The 16,624-nt window shown below is 37.9% G+C and overlaps 1 protein-coding gene across 1 annotated transcript in view; it reads left to right on the top strand.

The window, feature by feature from the left end:
- ASZ1 (ankyrin repeat, SAM and basic leucine zipper domain containing 1) overlaps positions 1 to 15,017 on the top strand; it is a 31,779-nt gene extending 16,762 nt beyond the window's left edge. The window contains exons 8-13 of the mRNA XM_088523764.1: positions 2,877 to 2,952; positions 3,276 to 3,332; positions 7,388 to 7,500; positions 12,361 to 12,466; positions 12,905 to 13,018; positions 14,859 to 15,017. Coding sequence (XP_088379890.1) covers positions 2,877 to 2,952; positions 3,276 to 3,332; positions 7,388 to 7,500; positions 12,361 to 12,466; positions 12,905 to 13,018; positions 14,859 to 15,011 — 619 coding nt within the window. The 3' untranslated portion in view covers positions 15,012 to 15,017. The remainder of the gene's footprint in view (positions 1 to 2,876; positions 2,953 to 3,275; positions 3,333 to 7,387; positions 7,501 to 12,360; positions 12,467 to 12,904; positions 13,019 to 14,858) is intronic.
- Positions 15,018 to 16,624: the final 1,607 nt, after the last annotated feature.

Below are 16,624 nucleotides of genomic sequence, written 5' to 3'. Positions count from 1 at the left end.
TTAAGTGATTTTTCCATCCCTGCTCACTCTAGTCAAACTTACTTAGAAGCACCAGAGTGCTGTATCGTTATGCTGATGTATCACTAGGTACCAGTTCAGACCACCTCAGTGCCACCAGGATGAGTCATTAAACAAATGCACACCTCTGTTTTTTATCCTTCAGCCGTGATCATCTTGGAGGTACTTAGAGCTGAAGGTTTAACACGTTAAAGTGCGTGATCTACGCAGTCCTGTTTGTTCTTGCATCTCACTATACATTCCTCAAGGAATTAATCTGGGTATATCCTTCCATCCATGAAACAGTTCTCCTGAGGGTCTTGGTGTTACTCTTGGGAATCATTTTTTTTCAATCCTTGGGTGCTTGTCATAAGAATGATGATGGTCCATGTAACTATTGAGACAGGCCAAATATAATACTCTATGGTTTTGTTTTTTAAGACATAACTTACTTTGTGTCTACCCAGAATTCCTTCCTGGAATATCATTCGACTCTTTAAAAAGAATTTGCTCTTCTAGTATTCTTCAGAGATTCATGCTTCTAGGTAGAATCCGGACTTTGTGACTTCAGTGTTATGAGAGATCTCTCTCTTTTAATAGGTTTAGGTTATTTAGGAAGTTTCTCAGACTTTCTAGTACAAGTAAACACACCAACACCTCATAGCAGTTATCTAAGTGGTTTTGTGCTTGCCTGTAGAAACCAGGCAGTGGCTAGAGAATATTATATCGGTGTCTGGGTAATCCTGATAAGCTTTTAAAATAGGAGACTAAAATCCTTAAGCCTACTGGTAATACTTTGTGACAGCCAGATGTCTCACTATATAAATGTAATGTTGTATGAGGTGATTCTTGTGCCTCCATGATTTCACAGTGTGCCCAGTAGTTGGTGTCTCTCTCCCTCTCTCTTTCTGTTTCTCTCTCTCTCTCTCTCTCTCTCTCTCTCTCTTTTTTTAAACCTCTGAGTTCCATCTATATGAGATGAGTAACCTGTTTGTCTTTATCAGCAGATTTTCTGGCAAGTTCAAGAATTTTTCTTTACATAGCCTGTTCTGATATTTTGTAATTTTGATCATTTCTGATGATCAGTAGAAATCCTGGTTTCTGATAGTCTGCTGGAATACACCAGATATCTGGCTCTTCAGTACCTGTTCTTACAAATACAGTTAATCAATTTCTCTTCCCCACCCCTACATTCCCCCTACTTAGTTACTTTTTTTCATCTGGTTATAGTTGAGGCACACTGATATCTGTGTTTACTCCATCACAGTTCTGGGAGATGGATGTCTTCTCTCTGCCAGTTTTCTGTGTGATTTTGGCTGCTAGCATTGGCAGTTGTCTCAAGTCCCGTTTCCCCTCGGGTTCCTTCATCTCATACTGGGCGACAGTTGTGCTGCCCCATGCGGGGTCAGTTGCTATAGTCTGTGGGAGATCTGTAGTACTTAGGGAGTGAGCGTAGCTTCAGTTATCCCCTCATGCCATCCTCATGAGGCGTGTGTCCTGGCTCCAGTGGATTATGCAAGCAGACACAGGTTCCTGTCTGGCACTTGTTTCTTCAGCTGCCTAAGTCCTGTTTTTCAAAGACTTTGAAGTTATGTGGTGGATATTGAACACCTCTTTTGCTGTTTCTGGGAGAAAAAACATTCTTTTCTTGCACCTGTAGCAGAACCAAATGCTCCAGCACTGCAGAAACCTTTGCAAACTAGGCACTTACATATGTGCAAATGCGAAGATTTTTTTTTCATTTCAAGTTGATCCCAAATATTGTCTCCTGTTGCCTATGATTGGGTGTACTGGATATGAGTGTGGGAAGGTATATGTAAATTGCTTGCTTCAAAGACTGGAGGTTGTTGTCTATGTGGAAGGGAATGTGAGGAGAGGATAACAATTCTACACGAGTTCATGATGGGGACAGTGACTTTACATTCCTTTTTTATATCCTGCCTGCTGAAATGTGCACTGTATATTCCCACAGTTATTAAGCTATCACAGCACAGAAGTTAAGTGATTTTAAGATGTCCGTCATTGTAAAGGCTTAAGTGAACTTTAATACCAGAAATCCTGGAATGGAAGATTCCCAATGTTCCAACCTGAAATCTTTTCTTACATATTCAGAAAGATTTTCCAAGAGAATTGTTTATAAATTTAGCTGTAAGAGCTCTTTAAGCCTTTGAGAACAGGACAAATTGTAAGTTAAGGACCCACAGGAAGATGGAGAAAACTCTCAGCTCAGACTTTTGGCAAGGGATCAGTGTAGAAATGCAGTAGTCTTTTGCATGTTTTATAGTTTGCTTCTAGGTTCATTACAGATGTTCATCTGACTGTTGAAAGTTGTTTAGGTATTTTTCCTTGTATTTTTCTATCTTTTAGTAGATATAGTTCATGATTGATTCCTACCTTTATTTATAAACCTTAAAAATCTGTGAACCCGCAAGGAATTACAGGGGTCCAGCAGTCTAACGTCTCAACAGTAGTCTTCTGGCAGCAAACTTCTACTGAGCTAATTTCCTCTGCCCTTAATGAGGAACATCCTTATTATTATTTTTTTTTTCGTTTGAGTTAAGTGGAAAGTAAAAAGTAAAAATTAAAGACTGAACCTGAATTTATATGAAGGGTGGCTATTCACAGGGTATTTTTGGTTATCTTCCCTCCTAACCACCATTCTTTCCACTTACATTCAAAATAACCAGCTGTAAAATTTTGTTAAATTAAACTGTACCCTTTGATGCTTATGGGATGCTACTGTGGTAGGTGTGTTCAGCTTTAGGTTTGTGGTTTGTCTAGTTGTGTATTTTACTCAGGTATGTATGTTTTGGATTTGTTGTAGATGTATTTTTAATTTTCACAGTTTTCACCTTGAGTGTCATTAAATGTGTTTACAGTTCCTATTCAGCACTTTCAGACATGGAAGTATTTTTACATGGTCTTGGTCTGGAACACATAATAGGATTATTAAAGGTAAGATTGTGATGCATCTGCTACGTGGAAATTAATATATAAAAGTAATTTATAAAAATGACTTAAAATGTCAATAAAAATTATGTTCTTAACATACGAGAAGAAAGTCATATTTGAAATGTCAAGTTTCACTGGACTAGATTGACCAATTTTGATAATGTGCGTTAATTGCAGCATGTGATGTTGTGATTATATAGTGTGTTGTATACCAGACTTTTTTTTTTCCATTATTTTGCTAATGGTATTATGTAGCTATTTCTTTTTCACTTGACATTTTCTTCTGAAACTCTTTTTGATGATGGAAAACCCTTTGTTTTGTACAGGAAAAAGATGTTACTCTAAGACAACTTGTGATCATGAAAAAAGATGAACTAACACAGGTTAGTTTACTACTTTGTCTCATTAGTTTAATGACCTAATTTCTCTTCATAAATGCCTAATCTTGTAAGATTTTTCTTTGAAGGTCTCTGTTCAGAATCTTAAGTTACTTCTTGAATTTTAATACGTGTATAGATGGACCTTTTCTAAAGTATATAATTCTTCAGGTCAGTATTAAGTTCTAGAAGTTGAGTTGTTAAATCCTCTGTTCCAGATCTGTCTGTGAAGTGGCGGTCCCCACTGGTTCTTTTCTGTATTGATTTAGGAACTGCAGGAAATACTTGAGTTTTAAATTTTAATCATTACTATTTTTGGCTTGGAAGTATGTTTTCCCTGAAGGGAAATAATTGCTAGGATTAGCAGCAAATAATCCTAAATAACCGCTTTAAATCCCAGAATGGTTAAGGTCAGAAGGGACTTCTGGAGATCATCTAGTCCAACTCCCCCCTGCTCAAGCAGGGACGCCTAGTGGTACAGGGTCACATCCAGGCAGGTTTGGAAGATCTCCAGAGAGGAAGATTCAATACTGCAGGGTATTGAGGAAGGTACATGTTCTAACAGCTGGAATCAATATTTATCTGTGTAAGTTCATGTGCCTCTGAGTCAGTGTCACAAGGATTGCATTGTAGCTGAGTAGAGCTGGTGCTTGCAGCGATGTGACAGAGCTCAGAAATACTTCCCTAATATCATTGGGTACACATGTAGGGAGCTGTGTGTATCAAGAGATTATAAGAATTCACCTAGGTCAGGTACATCAATGTGCCATGTTACAGCAGTGCTTCCAGAGCCTCTATATCCTACCTGTTATGCGGCATGCACATGTGGGCTTTATTTGAATCCTTAAAGCTGCTATTGACAAGAACCCCATGCTTAAAGGAGATCTTGTTATTTTTCTTCTCATGTTTCGGTGAGCTATTTTCTTGGTGTCATTAAACTGCAAGTCTGATCAAGTGTACATTCGTGCCAGTCTCTTGCTGAGAAATGGTAGTCACTTCTATCTGTCTCTGGGAGAGACAGATTCTGGGGAAAATTTGGCCTTAAGCGAACGGCTTAAGTGAGGGAAATGTAATCTTCACACAGACTAATAATTCATATTTCAATTTTCTAACATGTTTGAGGCTCCCTATTATTAAAAGAACTTCATTGGAAAATAAAATAAACACCTGGGCCTACTGCTCTTGTACAGAAAAACTGTATCTGCAGGAACAGATTTGTTTTACCACTTGTTTCTTCAACAGCAGGAAGATATTCCCATAAAATAGGTTGTGTGTTGTGCATGGACATAAATGAATTATACTGGTCTTTAATTCAGGATTAAAAAAATGATATAAGATTTATTAGCAGTTGATAAGTTATCCTAAGCTCTTCATACAGTATGCTATTAAAGTTTGGATTTTTGTTTGTTTTTTTTTTTAATTCTGATTTTAGAGCTCTAATAAGAGCTTCTCCTACGTTGCTGAAAGAACAAAAATCTAATCTACTTCCTCGTAACTACAAAGCTGAAAGGCTTTTGTGTGATGGCAGATATTCCACTAGCAGCCAGCTCTTAAAGAGTCTGGATCTTATTACTACAGAGATTAATGATGACTTCTGATGGATGCCTCTGAACCATGCTGCTTTGCATCCAGAAGAATTGGAAAGAAATGCTGTCACTAACATGAGAAACTTTCTTCCATCAAAGAATATCAGAAAGATATTTTCTCTGTAAATAACTTTATCTGTGTTCTAGAACACAGCCTAAACAATGACGCTGTAAAGCTAAAATCCTTGCATTCCTTTAAACTTACAAACTGCTCCATCCTCAGACAGGTCCATTCAAAACTTGGAGGGTTTTGTCTAATTAGCTGCTGTTTCTGACACTTGGGTTTTGTTTGGAGGGAGTCATTTTTTGAGCATTTGTCTCAAACCAGTGGCAGAAGTCATTTTACTTCCTTGTGCATTTAGGACTTTAAAAAATTCCTTCCTCATATGTGTGTTAGTTTACAGGAAGAGAAATTGGCATCCTGCTCTGCGTTTGAGAGTGCTTAATGAAAATTTGACACCTCAAGAATCAAAATATAGTCTGGAAATACAGAGATTTATCTGGTCTGCAAGCTTTCATACCAGGACTCTCTTACCCCAGGCCCCCTCCCCAGCTCTTTCCTTATTTTCCTGTGTCCAAAAAGTGGACTTGGCAGAAAATTATGACATTATTAAAAAGAGTGGCCATTTGGGCAAGATGAGAGGAATGTTAGTGTTTCTGACTGATTTTTATCTGAGAAGTGTGCCATCTTTCATTAGTTGAAGCAGTCTGTCATTTACCTCATCTTTCCCTCTAAATGTCAACAGAAAAGTCCTCTTAATGTTGGAGTGTTGGTTTTGGGTGTGAGTTTGGGGACTTTTTAATTTTTATTTAAGTAAAGAAAAAAATAGGTACTGTTAGAGTATCTGTGGGCCTGAAGTCAAAATTTAGCCTGTTCAGTGTCTGTTTTACAGGAGAAAAAAAAAAAAAAAAAGTCAGTCCTGATAAAATACTAAAGTTGCTTTTGCCTTCTTGAGCATATGGCCACTTCTAGGTCATACCTGAGTTGTTTAGTTGCAGTTTTTATTTCTGTTGACACCAGCATGAGAGCTTGCTTATCCACATGCTGGCACTATGCTCAGGCTGTGAACTCATCATAGCACAAACAGTTGGACTCTGGGTAACGTTTGTGTCCACTGCAGAGTGGAGCTGCTGTTGGCTTCACATGCTATGTGGAGAGCTTGGAATAAAGTCATGCTTGGTGCTGATGCTCCCAGGTTTGGCTTCCAGGTGGAGAAGCTTCAGGAGGGTTGTTAACCACCGTGTCGAACACTGTCTGTCAGGTTAGCAAGGAAATGTACTGAATGTGACACAGAAGCGCTTCCCTCTCATCAAATGGACTGGGTTTTGCTTTTTCTTTAAAGCATTCTGAAAGAAAATGCTTAGCCTTCTAGAATTTATGTAAAAGTTAAATTCTCATCTATGCTAGTTATGGATAATGCAACTAACAACATTTTCTGTCTCAGACATCATTTGGAGAACCATGGTTACATAGTATGAAGCTTCTGAAAAGAATTAGACTTTATTTATTAAAAATACATATATTATATATATACATACACACTTTTCAAAGCTTTCTATTATGGTTTGTAGGATTTTTCAAGAGTATGGAAGGTCAATTGATTAGAGCGCAGGGATTGTACAAGCAGATGTCAGATGGTATTTAGGCTTATAATACTTGGTCTGAATTTGAAGCAAAAAATCCATACTGATTTTAAGAATGCTGTTCTCCAGAAACTGCTTTGCGGGTTGTTTCATTGCAGAAGCATCATGCCAAAGGTGGGTTTTTGTCGTGAGAGTTGTTTTTTGGGGAAGGATATTTTTGATTTGAGAGCTTTTTGTTTTTCTTTTACAAGATCATACTGTCTTTTATGTGATCATTCAAACTTTTGGAAATAGAGTGGTTGAGTTGGATTGCTTTAAGTGGCGTAAGTGACTTCTTAAAATGAGATTCTGTAAGAAAGTAAGAAAGACTTTAGAAAGAGGTGTAGTATCTTAGAGGCTGTTTTCCAAAAATCTGACCTGTTTCTATAAAATGCTGCATTTGATGCTGACTTGATGGTTTTCATTGTTTCCTTTTGAGCTACTATTGTGCTGCCAACATGATAATAGGTTACTTTGCTATGAGGGAAGCCTTAGGTGATTCTGGAATAGCAAACCTCTCTATTTGAGGTTTATTTAAGAACTAATAGTTTTTGAACTATTAACTGTTGATCAATGTTATGCCTATCAAAGCATCCTGTGTGATTTCAGTTTGGCTCTTCTCTTACTCATTTCAAACAATTCATTTTTTGTGCATAATCAAATAGTTGCTGAGATTTTTGTTTGTTTGTTTTGATCTTTTTTTTCTCCTAAAAGCAAATTCCTTTGACCTCTTGATCTTTCGGTAATTAGAAACTCACACAATACGCAAAAAAATCTACTGTTTAAATAGTGCAGCACTGTTGAAGTAACTATTAAAAAAATAACGTATTTGACATGACTCCCTACATTTAGATCGGCGTTACAAATCCCAGAGATCAACAGAAACTCCTAGATTCTATTACAGAGCTACAACTTGAAGATATAAGAATTGGAGACCTCCCTGAAGTGCTGAAGCTGGAAGTCAGGTAATACACATCAAGAAGAATGAAGAATGTAGTAAGTGGAAATGTGCCTTAAGTTTTCTTATACCTCCTGGTTTGTATTTTATAGGATAAGTAGCATTTTTCTAGAAAAGAGCCTTAGACTTTAACCTAGATGCTATGTCTAATATATGTTCATACCTTCCACTTGTTGCTTCCTTAAACTATAAAAGAATTGCTCCAGAAAGGTAGCATAGTCTGATATTTTCATTTGCAAGATCTTTAGAAATAGGGCAGTGTGACTTTTCTTTCAAAGACTTTAGTCTGGTTGAACTGTATTTGTTTAACTTAAAGATGGTGCTAATGCCAAGATACTGCTTCTTCCGAATGCTTGAAGCTGCACTGCAGTGTAACAAAGTTGAGTTCTCTGCGCTTACGTTCCTTCCTCCCAGTTGTAACACCATCTGCATAGCTTTGTGGTGCCTTATTTACTGGGGTTTAGCTTGACTAATATGGAGGAAGAAATCTGTGCTTCTTGCATTCAATAAGATGATTAAATAAATTTCCACTGCCTAGAAATGTAAGGGTTCATTTCTTTGAAGTGTGTGTGTGTGTGTGTGTGTGTTTGAGAGAGAGAAGGCCTGGATCATGTATATCCCACTTGTCTAGTGATCTGGCAGCTGTGTTGCTCCTTTGGTAGGCATCTCTTTCTCCTTCATAGGAGCTAGATACCTTATTGGGATGGTGTAAGGCTAGGCTCTTATTCCTATTGCTTGTTGGACCGAGGATATGATTGAGTTCCAGTAATTCTGTGGCCTCCATTGGAGGCAGCTTGTCCTTCTGGTGCTGTGTATTAGCCCTCACATCATGATGCGCTCCTGCCCTTTCGTTCTCCTTCATGCCATGGTTGTGTGAGACTTTCTACTACATGCTCCCCTCCTAACTAGTCATCCTTATGTATGCCGAAAGCTGCTGGTGCTGCCATCCTGCCTGTCTGCATCCATCGCTGGGTGCACAGTGAGAGCAGATTTGCAGCCTCAGTGAGGTACATTTTTGCAGTGCAATGCCCAACATGAACTTTGAGATGTGCAAGGACATGCAAAGCATTTAGGGAAGCTCTTGCAAGACTGAGGTGGGCTGGAGAGACAGGCATTCCTGTGCCAATATGGACCTTGATTCTGCCTTCTAGTCAGAGATTTCTGTGTCAAAACAAGCACCTTTCTACTTCCCAAAGAGAGTCCAGGTGCCACACAGTAATACACTGTGTGTGAGACTGAGGAGCTGGAGTTCCAGCATGCGGAAGGCACAAAACTTTGTGATGTGGGTACATCATAAATACTTGAGCAGCACATGAGCCTTTCCTATTAAAATGTAATAGACTTTGCAGCTGAGCAGAGGTAGGCCAAGCAGCAGGGTGTTTCAGGTCCGAGTGAGGCGTCTTAAGAAATGATTTTGACCTTTCATTGAGTCAAGAGAACTTTGTCCAGTTCATGCATTTTTACCCCAGAAATACACATTCTTTTCCAGATCTGTATATTATGGCATTTAGTGTATGCATTTATGCAGAACAGCCAAAAAATTTGAACACAGGGAAAAGTGGAAAATCCAAAAAGTGAATAGTTCACTACATGTGTAGGCAAATAAATGGGGGGAAAAAAATAATCAGACACAGTACCGTACCTCAGTAACATGGTGGTCATGTGGTATTCCTAGAATGATTTTTAGCTCACTTTTAGTTCTCAGAAAATGATTGAATAAAAATAGAAATACACAAAAATATATCCACAGTTCAATTATTGCAAGCACTGCATAGATTCTTTTTGTTTGTTTGTTTTTTTAGAAAATGACTTGACATGTATTCTAGGAATCTGACCTTGGGACTAAAATCATAGGTTATGTTTACATGCTGTTATGTAAAGATTTTACTTCCCATTTGTTCAAAGTCATTCTGTGAGAAGGAAAATCAGTCATTAAGTCATAGAAAAACTAACATAGTAGAAAATGTTGAGCTGATTGATTATAAACTCGCAGAGAGTGTCTAACACTGTTAAGCCACTGCTGTTTTGACAGCCATTATTTCTTTTAAAAAAATATTATTTTTTGAAAATGCTATAAGATGATATTGCTGCAATGGATATAAAAATTATGAAAATGTTTTTAAGAACTGCTATGCATACAGTAAATATAATAAGCATTAATATTTTTGGTTTATTCTATTTCATGTCCCTGACATACTTTATTCTGGGAATTCTGGAAGGATTCTCAACAAAAATAGATTTTCATTGTGACAAAACACAGGTGTCATAACTGATCTTAGCCAAAATGTTATCCTTTTAAGTAGAGAAAGTTTTGATCTCCATGGTTTGACTGTGGAAATATGTGGGACAAACTTCCAGCCTGTGTTTGCACATGATTTTGTTTAGTGTTTAACTGAATATAGATATTCAGTTAAATTAATATTTTTTTCAGAGCAGTGTGCTTCAAAATAACAAGCAAATAGGCCTCAAAAAAATAAACGAATAGGCTTTATAATTTTTTCGCATCTTCATAACAAACAGAACTAACTTGGTGTGTAACCTTCAGCATCTTACTGTCTAAAGTCTTAGCAATTCTGCAGTGTTGCAAGTGATAGACACTGTAGCAGTGGTAGAAACTTTGTCTATTCACATATGCCAAAATTACTCGCTATATTAAAAACTCACTTTTGCAATATCAATTAATTAATGCAAGGTAGAGAGGGATTAATATTTATAGGATACATTTGTAGAATGAATAAATACTTTATATTTTTACATATACCTGCATTTTGAAGCTAAGATTTACAGCAAAGGAACAGCTGTCTTGAGTTTTAGCAAATTTAAAATAAAAATTCTAGGCCATCAGATCATTCCAAAACAGCTCTAAAGTTATGTAATCCTAATTCAGGATAGTACAGCCTGAGAATTGGATTCCAATTTTGTTGGCATGCCCTTCCTTCCCCTAATGATGGGCAGGTAGGTCCAGTGTCCTAATATTTATGCAGGAAGCCCTAGATTCCCAAAGAGGTGAGTTTCCAGTTTTGCTTGTGTCCCCAGTGTGGATACTGTAGGAGATCAGGCTCTGAAATCTCGAGTATTTTTAAGAGATGGTGTCTTGCCATTAGACACCTTAATGTTGTCTGCTTAGGGTATGTGTTGTTATAAGAAAAAGAAAAGAGGAGGACATAATGAAAACACCCTGTGGCCTAAATTCAATTTGTTGTGCACCACGCTAACATGTTGGTGTGAGTATCTGGCACTCAGCTGTTTGGTGGAAAATTGCATTTAGACTTTCTTGCCTTCGGTGGTGTGCGAGTACATTGCATTTAGGTTTACTAGCATATTGCTCCAGGGAAAAGTGGGAAGTTGGGATCTGAATTCACTTACTCAGATCCTCCCATAAACATAAGACCTGTGATTAGGGAGATGCCAAGCTGAAATTGTTTTGCTGGGCCTGTGTGCTGTTCACATCATGGCTGATAGTGGGAGCTGTAGATGAAGAAACTATTAAGAATTGTGGGGTTTGAGAACTCGCTCTTGTTGCCCCTTCCCTCTGCTCAGCAATGTCAGCAACTTTCTGGTCTGAACCATCATTTATAACTGACACCTTAATTTCCTGCTAAGATTTGCAATCAAATTGAGGTAGTGTGACACAAGATCTTTAAAACTTAGTATTGATACTAATCTGTTAGATTTTACATTCTTTTCTCCACTCTTTTGGTGGAACCAAACTAACTTCCAGGGTTATCTTCCTGATTGTATTTGAACGCCTAAGAGTATGTTTTCTCCAAAGTAGATTAGCTCAGATTCTGTGGGCTTTGAGGAATGAATTGCTAGGTCCAAGAGCCAAGTCAGCACTGTTGTATTCTTCCACGTGCTAGAGACTGAATGTTTCTAACCTTTTCATTTCATCTTTAACTACCAAATGCAAAACAGTTTTTTGCTTTGTTTGAGTTGTTTGTATTTTTTTCTGCCCAACACACCTTCCGTTAAAAAGTAAGCTGCAGATCAGGAATATGGGATATGTCAATATAAAATTGACTATAAATTATTCCTGGTGTTGCCAGATTGATCTCTGTCACACATGCACAAAAAAGTGCTGTTTGTGTGATGTGTGTGTGATGTGATGTTTGTGTGAATGTGTATTGTGATCCAGAGTTGCTCATGTAGCAGGTTAAGTAATGTTTGTGTTGATGCTATAGGATTAATGGCAGTGAGAAGTGAAAGCAGAGGTTAACGGAACGTTTCCAGAAAGCTTGGGGGTAATGCGTTCTCAGTGCCTGATCAGTGTCTATAAGTACCTCAAGGGAGGCAGTGAGGAGGATGGTGCTGGCCTCTTTTCAGTGGTGGCCACTGATAGACCTGGATGAAATGGCCAGAAACTGAAGCATCAAAAGTTCCACAGGAGCTGAAGGAAAAATTTCTTAACAGTGAGGGTGACAGAGCCCTGGAACAGGCTGCCTAGAGAGGCTGTGGAGTCTCCTTCTCTGGAGCTCTTCAAAACCCGCTTGGACGCAGTCCTGTGCCACGTGCTCTGGGTGACCCTGCGTGTGCAGGGAGGTTGGACTAGATGACCTGCAAAGGTCCCTTCCAACCTTAAGGATTCTATGATTCAGCTTTCAGTGTGACTTAGTAGCTGAGCATCTCGGATAACTTAAAGGTTTCAAAAATAAATAAATAAGCCCTATGAGACAAAATGTTAAATGTGGATGTGGCGCAGATTCATGTGGTAAATTGATTGTGGCGGTGGTGATGTTGTTGTTTTCTTATTTTTTATGTATTATTGCATGTTTAATTACTCATGAGCCGGTGTTAGGAATGGACACGCGGTATTTAGCTTGCAAAGTTGGCCTTTTACAAATAATGGAACGCGGTTTTGTTTTGCTAGCGGAGATGAGTTCCTCAAGTTTCTTCAGAAGTTGAATAAAGAGTGTGGTAACCTGACCGTTCCTGTGCAGACCATAAATAAGCATTTGCTCACAAATTCTCACAAGGTATTCAACCAAAGGAGACAAAGAATGATTTAGAGTTTGGGGAATACTACTTTTCTAGTGAATAGAAATGGGGGAAAAAATGAATAGTGATCAAGGCCATAAACAACTTATAGTTTTATAGAACTGTTCAATATTCTTTCCCTAAAGTATATGTTTTCAATAATTTGTTCCAGAGATTTAAGCCAACCCGTTAAAAAACATAGATCTGCTGCTCTACCTTACTGCCTGTAAGGGAATTAGTGTTTAAATAGAAGTGACAGAAAACTCCCGTGAAGGCTGGTATGAAGTAGATTTTTGTCATGCATGAACCGTGCTATGCTTACTTAGCATAAATAAAGTTAACGTATTTTTCTGACGCTGTCTTTTATACTACATTAGCTAAAGAATCCTAGCTTAGACTCTACAGTAATTCTGACATTCAGCTGTAACTCCTAATAGGTAGTACTGCAGTGGGCACCAGCTGAAAGGTTTGCTGAAGTTTGCAGAGACTTGGTTTGCAGTGTGGAAAAGCTGGGAAAAGAAGTTGCGATGCTGAAGAACCTCCTGGAAGAGGTGGGTGAGCAGGAGTTGAGTCTAGCATGTGTTGTATATAACTTTCTTGTAAACCCTACAAGATGTCCAACAGGGAAATGTTTGCTATTTTGGTCTGTAAAAGGCTTTCTTCAGCTGTAGTTTGGAATTGCATCCAGGGATTGCAAGCTGCTTGGAGGTAGCAGGAATGCACAGCGGTGCACCTCTCACCTTTCCATAATAGAACAAGAAATAATCTAGAATATTCCAAAGTAATGAGGATGATTTCCAGGGAAAAGTATAGTAGATCTTTTTGTTTCAACCATAGGAAAGACTTCAGTGGAAAGTATCCTTATGTTCATGAGTGACCACTATGGTACAAGTGTCATTTGGAAAACTTCTTAGTTAGGGAATCCTTTGGAGTTACTGACTCGCTAAAGATGTTAAGGTTTTATGGATTGAACAGAGGGCATCGCAGCAAACTCTGCAGAGGTGACAAAAGAAGAGGGTGGGAGAGGTCAAGGCTACATGTTAGCACCACATCAGTCATCCTCAAACCAGCACAGTGACATGCTCTTGTCAGATGGGGTCATTTGAAGTAATAGGCTAGTAAAAGGAATGGGTAAGAGTAAATGGAGCATCAGTGTCAGAAAGGAATCTGTTACTGAATGAAGCCATGTGGAACTCGGACACTGAGCATAATGCTAGTAATGCAATTTCCTGTAGATTAAGTAAATTCAGTGTAATATAACAGCCTTCTCCTAATAAATCACTAAACACCAAATGTATTTAAGAGTTGGATTGAGGTTGCAAGCAAAGAACATTTTAGCCATTTGTGTTCCTTTCTTTGCATATGCAGAAATGAATGGCATACATGTATCTGTCCCCAGGTTATAAGGGGAATGGGGAGAACAGTTACATGCCACTTGGACTTGCACTCATCTCTGCTTAAGGTTTTAGACCCTCCAAGATGAAGTGGCTCTGCATTCACTGTTAAAGAAACCAAGGTGTTAAATGTTAGCCTGGTAACCGCTTAGAAAATACAATTCCTGTTGTATTAAAATACTGCAATGTGTTGTGGATTTCACTGGTGAAATGGTGCTGTGGATTTCACTGGTGAAATGGTGCTGCTCCTAGATCATTATAGAACACTGAGATTTTTTTTTTATGAAAAGTAATCATTTAAATGAAAAAAAAACAAGCCTCTTAATTTGTACAAACACCCTTAAAATCTACAGTAGCTTTTACTAAGCTTAGACATCAGACACTGCTTGCAGTACATATTATGTCTGTAGTGCATGATATTTACATCTTCACCTGTCAAACGAGATGGTTTTCCAAGTATTGTGGACTAGGAAAGGGAAGCGGGACCTTACTCTGCTGCACTTCATGACAAGGCTGCAGTCAGCTTCAACAGATATCTGAGCAGACACTTGTAAGGTACTTTCCTCCCCCTCTTTATCTGCAGGGAAGTCTTTGAAAGTTTTGTGCGTTAAATATGTAACTCGCTGGTTTAGTAAGTCATTGTTTTAATGACTAAATAGCAAAAGTTCTGGTTAAAGTGTCTGCAAATTGCAATGTTTTGGTATTAGATTTTTGTAGCATCTGGTAGTAGTGTGTGTTACTCCTAAGGAATTCTGTTTGTAAACAAACAGCCTGTTTTTGCAATATGTGTTACTTACAAAATGACCAAGCACCAGATAAGATAAAAGTTTGCACACATTTGCTTCAATGGAAGTAGACCTCAGATACACAGAGAGAAAGAGGTAACATACAAACTAGATACATGCAGGTCCTTAGGACTGTGTATTTCATAACACTTCCAGGGTTTTCACACTATTTTTTTTTTATGTTTTTCACATGAACTTAACTTCTACTGCAGAATGAACGGAGGGATGATCCCAGCCGAGTGGAATTTCCAGAAGAAGCACCTACCTTGGAAAACAGATTAGTAAAAATGGGAGTGGTGACATTGTTTGGATTGGGTTTTTTCTTCATTATAACTAAGCTAGCCATCAAAAAAACACAACTTTAAATTTTCTTATGAATACTTTTTGGAAACTTTCTCATATGATGCTTCTGTTCTGCATATGAAGTTATGAGATGAATTGATGTGAAAATGACTGTAGTTTCTTTTGGTTTTTGCAGTATTTACATCCAGTAAGTACATTGCTGTGGAAATAAGCTAGTGACAAATAAAAATTGCTTACTTGAATATATCTTAAGGTTTTGTTTTCAAAATTACTTACGGCATACAGTATCAAAAATCTCGTCAAAGCTGCTTTTTTGGTACACAAAGCTGTAATTAATGCTTGATTACTAGTTTCATTATTAACCTTAACTGTTATTTACTAAAGCTAACATGAGCAAGTAATTCTGATTTTATTGTATGCCTGTATTTAAAATGATGATGCCTTTTTTCTTGGAATATTTTAAAATATCTCCCGATTTTGTGTTGAACATCTGTTGTGGTATCAATCGAAATGCAAACTTCGGGGTGTACTTTTGTTCTATTGTTGCAGTTACATCTTAAATGTTGCCAAAATAGTAATTTCCCACTGAATTGTGCCATTCCAATCGTGGCAGAAAGATGTTTCTGCAGGGAGACTTCCTTCGTTCAGCAGTTTTAAGGATTATAGATTAAATGACATTTAAAATTACACAAATGCAAGCAATTTAGGAGACAGCAGCTGGTTTCTTCTTGCTGTGGCCTTTCACTAGAGCAGCTTCATGTTTAGTGTAAACTTGTCGTAGTATTTCTTAATTTATGAAGATGTTCACAATTCTTCTGTGAGATGTTAATTTCACCTGGTTACCAGTTCCATTTCTTTCTGTGTAGCTGTTATGGTTAAATAATCATGGTTATGTTTTTCTAACTTCAGTTAAAATCTGCAAAAATGCTGGGAGTTTGCAAAGGGACATTCTTCTATCGCAAAGTAAAACAGAAGCAGCAAAACCCCCCAAATGTCCAGCACAAGTGTCATGCTTTAGCTCTGTGTATTTTCAGAGGTGTTGTGTGTAGGCTCTAGTCTTTGATGCTCCTTCCAGAGAGTAGAAAGACCAGATAAAACCGTAGTGCTACTCTGAGTAGTATTTATTATTGTTGTCACCATGGTTTTCTGCTTTTTGTTTTAGAAAAATACGTTGGGTGTTAGTATATCTCCTTTTTATTGTAGTAACTTCACTTCCTTTCTTACCAGCTTTCTCTTTCAGTGCAGGGAACTTCTCACTGAGAAGTGAGAAGGAAAGAAATTTAACTCTTTTTTTTTTTTTCTTCCCTATTCCCATTTTTTCCCCATCCCTATTCCCAATTTTGAGGCAGGGAAGATGTGATGTTCCCACCACCACCACCGCCACCTTCTGCCAGCGGAAGTGGAGAAGTGCACAAAGTATCAGTATACTGACTTGAACCAACAAAGTATGGAAAAGGAACCCTTTGGAAATTAGTTTTCTGTTTCTTCATTATCTTATAAATCACCCTGAACTAACATGACATACATCATAGAAGAAAAAAAAAATCCATGGAAATACAAACGTGTATAGTGCATATGTAGAACCTTACTCATGTGTACAGCAGTCCTTCTCTATCTAACTAGCTTGAGATATAGCTCAAAGTATACTCAAATACAGTTGCCCCGTGATGGGAGA

The sequence above is a fragment of the Tinamus guttatus genome, unplaced genomic scaffold, assembly GCF_059628265.1.
Source record: "Tinamus guttatus ecotype Peru unplaced genomic scaffold, ASM5962826v1 Tinamus_guttatus_pri_ptg000018l, whole genome shotgun sequence".
In the NCBI taxonomy this organism is placed as follows: domain Eukaryota; kingdom Metazoa; phylum Chordata; class Aves; order Tinamiformes; family Tinamidae; genus Tinamus; species Tinamus guttatus.
Note: the sequence above shows the minus strand (reverse complement) of the source record. Positions and strands in the feature narration are given on the sequence as shown.